Genomic DNA, 8,551 nt, shown 5'->3' on the forward strand with positions numbered 1-8,551 from the left:
GACACGGTGACACCCTCAGCAGGCACGGTGACCTCTCCACCCCCTGCAGGGAGGAGAAGCCAGGCGGTGTTTTTCTATATTTTTATTATAAAAACTCTTTTTTTTGGCATTCTCACATCTCTGCTCATGAAAATCTCACTCACCCGGTGGCCCCCCCTCTGCCCGGTGCCCCCCATGCCCGGTGCCCCCCCAGCCCCTGGAGCAGAGCAACCAGAGACCAATATTTACAGATGCTGCCAGGAACTGGGGAGAGGGGGGACGCCTGTGCCCACCAGGAGGCTGATTTGGGAGGGTCCCACCTGATCCCTTCTCCCCTGGGAAGAGGGGGTGGCAGTGGGCTGGGGGTACCCCCCTTGCCCTGGGGGGTGGCACGAGGGGCAGGGGCAGAGCCGGGGGGTGCAGGGGACCTGTGGCACAGTATTTACAGGGGGTCCCCCTGGCACACACACTCACACACAAACACACACACACGAGGAGTTGGCACCCACGGGACAGGCACAGCCACGCGGGGAGGGGGGGACACACCGGTACCCACCGGCCCCCTTTGGCACACGCGGCAGTGGGGAAGCGGGTGGGCAGGGGCGGGGAGGGGGGCACGGGGCCTGCCTTCATCTGAGCCGGAGAGTTCACAGAGGATCAGGGTGGGGACACCAGGGAGAGGTGCCCAACGCCAGCGGCGTCACCGCAGCCGTGCCCCTGGGGTGGCACCAGCCCCGGGGGACATGGGAGGACACGCGGGAACCCAACCCAATAAATTAGAGGTGGGGTGGGAAGGGGGGAAGGGGACACCAGGAGGGGGTCAGAGCCCATTGGGGGAGCGCTGGATGAACGGCACTTTGTTGAGCTCCACCACGGGCGAGCGGGGCTTGTTCTGCATGCGGGGCACCCGCTGCAGCAGCTGCTGCGCCTGGCGCTGCGCGTCCCGCAGCTCCTTCCGCCACTGCACCAGCTCGGGGTCGCTCTGCGGGGCAGGGAACAGGTCAGGAGGGGCTCCCCGAGGGGACAGGGCGGCCAGGAAATGCCCAGGACAGGGAACAGCTCAGGACAGACTCCCCAGGACGCCAGGGCAGAGGACAGGATAGCCAAGGACTCCCCAGGCAGCATACAGGGTGGTGGGCTCCCCAGGGTGCCAGGGAAGGGTACGGAGGGGTTGGGTGCTCCCCAGGGCAGGCCACGGGGTGTCAGGCCAGGGGACTGGTGGTTTGGGGTTCACTGAAGCACCAGAGCAAGATTTGGTTTGTCAGGGGCTCCCCAGGGCGCCAGGGCAGGGGACAGAGTGGTTTGGGGCTCCCTGGGGTGCCAGGGCAAGGTACAGGGTAGTTTGGGTCTCCCTGGGTTCTGGAGCTGCCCCAAGCTTTTAGTATTCATGCCCTGTCACGGCTTAAAGGACTAAATGTGCAGGGCTAGTGGCCAGCAAGAGGTGGCCAGCAGCTGGCAGGAGATGGTTAGTGCCCAGCAAAGGATGGCTAGAGACAGCCTGGAGGTGGCTAGTACCTAGCAGAGGGGATGGCTAGCAGATAGCAGGAGTTGGCCAGCACCCAGCAAGGTTTGGTTAGTGCCCAGCGGGAGCAAGTGGCGCTCAGGGGAGACGACCAGTGAGGGGGCAGGGGGTGGCCAGCACCCAGCAGAGATGCCAGTGGCCCCAGTGGCTGGCCAGCCCGAGGGGTGACCCAGGGGGAGGGGGGCACACTCACATCACACTGCAGCACGAACTGCTTGCCCCCGCGGATGCGGAGCAGGATGCACTTCCGCTCCTTCACCTGCGTCTCCTCCACCGAGTCGATCTCCTCCATGGTGAGCAGGGACTGCTGGGGGGACAGGCTCAGCCCGGCCCCTGGCCCCCCACACACCCCAAGCCCCTCACAGTGCACCCCCTGTGCCTGGCACACCCTGGCACCCACCCAGTGCCGTGCCACGCCCGCCTTACCGGCGACTCGCCCTCCCCACGCCACTCGAGGCGGTTGGGAAAGAGGTAGAAGTAGCGGCGCTGCCACTGCGTCAGGAAGGGGTTGCCCAGCTTGGCCATGTACCCGTGCATGATGCAGTCCTTGCCCATGGCGTACTCTGTGGCCGGGAGAGGCGGGGTCAGCCCCGGATGCATCCTGAGGGGGCTGTCAGGGTGGGGGTCCCCAGCCCCACTCACCCTCCTCGTGGCCCAGCTGCTTGTTCTTGGCCTTCTTGCGGGCCTCCAGCTTGTCGGTGTCGGCGTTGACAGCGTTGAAGACGGTCTCGGTCACCTCCTGCTGCCAGCGCTCCGAGATGGTGAGCGGGAAGTTGCGGTACAGCTCCTGGTCGCTCTCCAGCAGCTGGGCAGGGCGGGATGCCAGGGTGAGGGGTTGCTGGGCACTCCACGCCCCCACACTCAGCCCCTGCGTCCCGGTACCTTGATGCCCTTGGTGTCCTCCTCGTCGAAGGAGCCGATGTCGAAGGCGTCGGCCGCATTCACCTCGCCGCGGGGCGGGATGAGGGGCGGCGGGTACTGCGGGTACGAACGGGGGGTCAGAGGGGTGGCTGCCTGTGTCCGTGTCTCTGTCCCCAACCATGGGTGTAGTGCCCCTCACCTTCTGCAGGAAAACCATCTGCCAGTCCAGGCCCTTGAAGAAGGGCTCCTCCTTCACCTCCTGAGCCCTGGGGAGGGAGGAGGGCGGGTGAGCTGCGCTCTCAGGGCAGTGCACCAGCACACCCTCCCCGGTACCCTGGGGGTTTCAGGGGCACTCACCCACGCCCCATGCAGCCCAGGCGCCGGTTGACATCCCGCTGCAGCAGCCCCTCGAGCAGGGAGCGCAGCTCCGGGGAGAAGGAGTCCGGCAGCTCCACGGCCTGTGGGAGATTCCATGAGCACGCTGGCACCAAGGGACATGCATACACAGGGCTAGGGATGCACACAGATGTGCAAAGGATACATGCAGATGGGCACAAGCATGCACTCTGGGCATGGCTCAGCATGAAGGACTAGCTGTCCCTGACCCCTCACACCCCCAGTGAGCCCCCCAGGCCGCCACCAGCACATGGTGGGGGGCACAGCAGCCCAGGGGTGCCCATGCCCTGCCCTCACACAGCACCCCTGGCACACACACACACAGGGGTGCCCCCACTCACCATGGTGAGGGTCATCCGGTCAATCTCGTGCTTGTCCTTTGTCTTATGCTGCCGAAATGGGCTGTGCCTGCGGCATCAAGGGGAAAGGTGGGTCAGTGGTGCCCAGCTGTGCCCACCCGTGCCCACCCGAGCCCGACACTCACCCCCGGAGCAGTTTGAAGAGCATACAGCCCAGGGAGAACCAGTCGGCGCTGCTGTCGTACGCCACCCCCTTCTGCAGCACCTCCGGCGCCATGTACCCGTGGGTGCCCCTGGGGAGGGGGCACAGGGGGGTCAGGGGCCGCCCCGGGCAGGTGGGCAGGGCGGGCAGGGGTGTGGGCACACTCACACGCTGGCGTGGGGCTTCTTCTTGGAGAAGTCGCAGGCCAGGCCCAGGTCGGAGATGCGGACGTGCCCGAACTCATCCAGGAGGATGTTTGCTGGCTGCCAAGACATGGCATTCCCCCTGAGCCCAAGGACAGCCCATGGGCACAGCTGGGGAGCTCTGTGGGATTTGGGGTGTCCACAGGACTGAGGTGGGACTGGGAAGTGCTGATGGGGTCAGCGAGTACCCGCCCCGAGGTCTCAGAGTCTGCGATGGATCTTAAGGGGTTCCTGCAGTGTCAGGGGTGCCCAAGGGACATGAGGGTGCCCTCTGGATTTGGGGAGCGCCCACAGGGTCTGAGGGCTCCTGCAGGGTGGCTGTGCCACCTGTGAGTGCCCATGGAGTCCTGTGGGAGGTTTCTAAAGGCCTCAGGATGCTAACAGAGCATCCTGTGGGGTCTGAGGATGCCCACAGGGGTGTGGGTGCCTGTGGGGACGGTCACCTTGAGGTCACGGTACACAACAAAACGGCTGTGCATGTGCTCCAGGCCCAGGATGATCTCGGCCGCGTAGAACCTCATCTCCGCCTCCGAGAAGACGCCGTGCTGGGACAGGTGATAGTGCAGGTCCCCCCCTGTGACCACAGAGACCAGCTGTCACCCTGGCACTGCCCCCTGAGCCACAGGGTCCCTCGGGACCGGGGTCTCACCGTTCATGAGGTCGAGGATGAAGCTGAGCTTGTCGGGCGTGTGGAAGGCGTACGACATGCACACGATGAACGGGCAGTCCTGGCAGAAGACACGGGGGGGGTCACCCTCCCTGTCCCTGTCCCTGTCCCCTGCCACAGCCCACCAACAGGGTGCCAGCCCTGCCTGTGTGCCCTCACCCCGGTGCTGACGAGGGACAGCATGATGCGCTCGTTGAGGGCCAGCGTCTCGCCCTGCTTCATCTTGATGCGCTTCTTGTCCAAGCACTTCATGGCGTACCTGGAGGCATGGAGTCCCTGCAGCCACTGTGTCCCCACAGCCACACCACCATGTCCCTCCAGTGCCACCACCCACGGCCACGTCCCCGCCTCCACCTCCCGCCCACGGCCCTGATGTCCCTGTAGCCATGACAATATTTCCATAACACCCTGACACGTGTCGTCATGGCAACACCACTGCGGGTGCCCTCGGGACCACCAGCAGCCCCAAATCATGGGTGGATCCCTCTGTCCCCCCCACATGGAGCATCCCGTTACATTTTGCCCGTGTCCGCTTTCCGGCAGCCGTAGACCTCCCCGAAACCGCCGCGGCCGATGATTCGGTGAACACTGAAGTCGTTCATGGTGAGCTGGAGGGGGTGACAGGGAGGCACAGGTGAGCCTGGACACCTGGGTCCCACAGCCTGTGTCCGTGGTGGGGGGAGGATCCACCCCCTGCCTCAGTTTCCCCAGGGGAGGAACACAGAGGCTCCCCGTGTCCCCCTCCCTGGAGGTGCATGCTGGGGTGCAGGGATTCCTGCTCACATGGATGTTCAGCTCCACGTTCTTCCACTGGCAGAACCGCGTGAACTTGTCACTGCAAGGAAGCACAGAGAGGGCAAGAGTGGAGACCCTGGAGAAACACCCCCTGCCAAGAACCCTTGGATTTGTCTGGATACAGGTAGCACCCCCTGGGACCCTTGTCTGGGAACAGAGACCCCAGGACAGACCTGGGGATGAGAAGTGTTCCCTGAGTCCTCAGTGTAGTGACAGATACCCCTGGAGCTCTATCTAAGAAGGGACCCCCTGGTCCCAGTCTGGGCTGGGAGACCCAGGTCTCCAGGGGGATGGGACACCCCAATCCATGTGGGACTTTCCCCCCAACTCACCTCTCGATGAATTTCTGGAAGATGCCCCCTCGCAGGTTCTGGCAGATCTCCTCAATGTAAGGCTGGAGGGGACACAGAGCTCAGCACAGTGTCCCCAGGGACACCCAGGTCACCCGTCCCCCACCATTACGTGAGGTCTCTCCATCCCTGGGATTTCACACACCCCCACTGCCACTTCCACGTCCCCAGGGATGCTTCTGCCACTCAGGGTCACCTGAATCTCTGGGGACCCCAACACCACCAGCCCTGGGGACTCCACTGTCACTCTAGCGTGACATCTCTGCTACCTCCAGCTCCCAGTCCCCTGATGACCACCCCATGGGGACCACCAGCAATCTCCCCTCACTCCCACCATGCTGGGGACCCTCTCACCATCCCTTGGGCTCCCCATACTTTCTGAGAACCCTCCCTCCCCCACACCTCCAGGGATTCCTGTCACTCCCAGCCCCCTTTAAGGATTAACTCCCCGAGTACCACAGGTGGCAGGGACCCCCTCTCTGTCCTGGGTGATGCCCACCTGGAAGAGATCTGGGGGCACCTGCTTCTTGCTCAGGCGGCTCTGGACATGCTCCGTGGCACTCTTGGAGAAGGGCTGTGAGGTGAGATGGGATTGTGTCACCCTGGATAGAAGGGACAGGGACACAGGGGCCAGGCAGGGGAAAACCCATGGAGGGGGTCTGTGTCTGGGTCTATGGCTCCCAGGATGGAGCCTGTGGAGGATTCGGAGCTCCCTCTGAAGACACTGGGTACCAGGCCCCTGTGGGCACACTGGGGACACCCCTCCCACCCCGGTGCCTTGCCCCATGGCACAGCACTCACGTGGGAGCAGGCCAGCAGCTCCTTCATGATGTAATGGTCAAAGATGTGGCGACTCCGGGTGGCTCGTTCCTCCTCCGAGTCCAGCTTCTCGTACTTCTTGATCTGGAGAGGGCAAAGCTCCCGTGGCACAGGGGCACACAGGACCTGGGACACTGGGAACCGTGGCCCCAACCCCTCCGTGTGCCACATCCCGCGGGCACACGATGGTTATCCCATCCCCTGTGCCCCCAAAGCAGCGCCTCCCGGCTCCCTGGACACTGTCACCTTGGGTACCGCTCTTGGCACCACGTCTGTGGGCCTGTAGGTACCAAACCCTAACCCACTCCTCCTCGTGAACACGGGGCTGTCAGGGGGGTGCCCCCATCTCACCTCCTCATAAAACTCCATCAGGGGCTTGGCCTCCTCGGCCTGGTTGAAGGCAAAGTCCCGGAAAAGCAGGTAGCCTGGCAGGGACAGAGCCACAGCATGAGAGATGCCAGCCCCACAGCCCACATCAAAGGACACAGGGACCACCCCCTGGGCCTGCCTGGCCCTGCTACCACCCCCATGCCAGGCTTGGAGAAGGGGAAATGCCAAGCACAGACCGGCGAGGGTTTGGCAGGGTGACACGGGGGACAAGGCTGGCACAGGGAGCAGCGCTGTGGGGCACCGTGGGGCAGGGCAGGGGGCAGTGAGGGGGCTGATGTGGAGTGGGACACCGTGTCAGGGGCATGGGCGGGCACCACGGGCAGGCTGCTGTGGGGAGGACGTGCCCGGAAACCGCCGGAGCCGGCAGGAGGAAGTGAGAGGCGCTTCCTGCCCAGGACGGTTAAGGCTGGCGTGGGGGGAAGTGACAGGGCGGGGGACATGGGGTGGGGAACGTGGCGCAGCCCCCTGGCACCCATGTCCAGCCCGGCCCCACAGCCTCCCTGCTACCTCCAGGGGGCAGGGGAATGGCCGTGGCCACTACTACTGTCATGGTGGCCACCAGCCCACCCTTGAGGGTGCTCCCCCAGGTGCCCCCCGTGTCCCCCCCCGCCCCCCCCGTGCCCCCAGCTCACCGATCTTCTGTGTGAAGATCTTGTCAAAGGTCACCTCTCCCCGGTCCTCCAGGTACTTCTGCATGACGCTGCGGATGCTGGGGAGACACCAGAGGGACTCAGTGCTCCCCGTGCCCCCCGAAAGACCCCTGATCCCAACACACTCCCGTGCCCACCATGCTCCTCCTCTCCCACTCCTCCCGTGTCCCCCAAGCCCCAGTGGCACACGTGTCCTCCCGTGTTGTGTGTCCCCACCCAAGTGCAACAAGTTGCTGGGCCCCTGTAAGGATCACAGGGTGTCCCACGCACTGGGGGTCCAAGGGAGGCTGGGGAGGAGGGTATCCCCAAAAAGCCTCCTGGGTGCCTGGAAGTGAAGGCACAGGAAGGCACCAGGGTCTGGAAGGGGGAGTGGGGACCCTGAGCATATGTGTGCACCTGGGCACAGGTGTGCGTGTGTGTAAACATGAGCGTGCCTGGCAGCAGGAGGGCAGGGGGGTGACGTGGTGGGGACAGAGCGGGTGTATACACATGACTCTATGTCCATGTCCGTGTGTCTCTGCGTTTGTGTCTGTCTGTTGGGCAGGTTGACTGTGTCATCCATGTCCATGTGTCAGCGTCTGTGTGTCCGTGTGACAGCCAGGATGTGTGTGTGCCCATGTCTGGGTGTCCGCGTCTGTCTGTCCGTGTCTCAGGAAGGATCTGTGTGTGTTCCCATGTCTGCGTGTCTGTGTGTATGTCAGGCAGGATATGTGCGTGCCCATATCCGTGTGCCAGTGTCCGTGTGCCTGTCTGTACGTCAGGCAGGATGTGTCCACGTCTGTGTGTCCGTGTGCGTCCATGACCATGTCCGTGTGCCCATATCCTTGTCCGTGTGTCTGTGTCCATGTGCCTGTGTGTCCACGTCCACGTCCGTGTGTCCACGTCCGTGTGTCCGTGTGTCCTCGCCCGTGTGTGTCCGTGTGTCCGTGTGCCGGTGCCGGGGCAGGACGCGGTGCCGGAGCGCACCCCGGGCAGGTGTTCCCGGCCGGTGCCGCGCACACACGCGTGCGGGAGTGTCTGTGACACGCGGGTGCGAGCGAGCGGCGCCGGGAGCGGCGCGGGACGGGATGTGCGGGGGCCCTGGGGGGGTCTCGGGGCTGAGAGCGGACGGACGGACGGACGGAGGGACCCCCGGAGGGGCAGCGGCGGGGCCTCACCTGGGCTCGGGCAGGACGATCCTCTTGCTGGCGCGGGCGGCGGGCGCGGCGCGGCTCTTCTCCATGGCCATCAGGTAACTCACGTCCGCCAGCACCGCCTCCAGGTCCGCCATCGTCCCGCGCCGCGGACCCGCCGCCGCCGCCCCGGCCCGACCCGCCGGCCCCGGAACCGGAACCGCGCCCGGAAGCGGAACGGGGCCGGGCCGGGGGAGCCGGGCGGGGGCGCGGGGAGCGGCCGGGCCGGGCCGGGCTCGGCGGCGC

The 8,551-nt window shown here is 65.0% G+C and overlaps 1 protein-coding gene across 2 annotated transcripts; it reads right to left on the reverse strand.

The window, feature by feature from the left end:
• Window positions 1–90: 90 nt before the first annotated feature.
• Window positions 91–8,444, reverse strand: GRK2 (G protein-coupled receptor kinase 2). Of its 2 annotated transcripts, none has more exons than XM_027704210.1 (21): window positions 8,291–8,444; window positions 7,116–7,192; window positions 6,445–6,518; window positions 6,076–6,177; window positions 5,774–5,848; window positions 5,257–5,318; window positions 4,913–4,964; window positions 4,646–4,737; window positions 4,289–4,388; window positions 4,112–4,190; window positions 3,906–4,036; window positions 3,428–3,522; window positions 3,243–3,350; window positions 3,100–3,166; window positions 2,720–2,820; window positions 2,562–2,628; window positions 2,384–2,479; window positions 2,144–2,306; window positions 1,928–2,064; window positions 1,695–1,805; window positions 91–961 (listed from the first exon to the last, which is right to left on the reverse strand). In XM_027704210.1, the coding sequence occupies exons 1-21, from the start codon at window positions 8,401–8,403 to the stop codon at window positions 800–802; spliced, it is 2,064 nt and encodes a 687-aa protein (XP_027560011.1). In that variant the 5' UTR covers window positions 8,404–8,444; the 3' UTR covers window positions 91–799. The 2 variants fall into 2 exon arrangements, with proteins under 2 accessions (XP_027560011.1, XP_027560010.1); XM_027704209.1 differs by having other exon boundaries at window positions 1,695–1,808; window positions 8,291–8,429.
• Window positions 8,445–8,551: the final 107 nt, after the last annotated feature.

This window comes from Neopelma chrysocephalum, unplaced genomic scaffold (genome assembly GCF_003984885.1).
Source record: "Neopelma chrysocephalum unplaced genomic scaffold, ASM398488v2 Primary Assembly neopelma1_259, whole genome shotgun sequence".
NCBI lineage: Eukaryota > Metazoa > Chordata > Aves > Passeriformes > Pipridae > Neopelma > Neopelma chrysocephalum.

Bases quoted from the DNA above. Each gene is read 5' to 3' on its own strand.
- GRK2 (XM_027704209.1), bottom strand. From the start codon at position 8,403: ATGGCGGACCTGGAGGCGGTGCTGGCGGACGTGAGTTACCTGATGGCC. The intron at 4,965-5,256 runs GTGAGTTGGGGG...GCTTCCTTGCAG, and splicing joins TTCCAGAAATTCATCGAGAG to TGACAAGTTCACGCGGTTCT. The intron at 3,523-3,905 runs GTGACCGTCCCC...ATGTCTTGGCAG, and splicing joins TTGTGTACCGTGACCTCAAG to CCAGCAAACATCCTCCTGGA.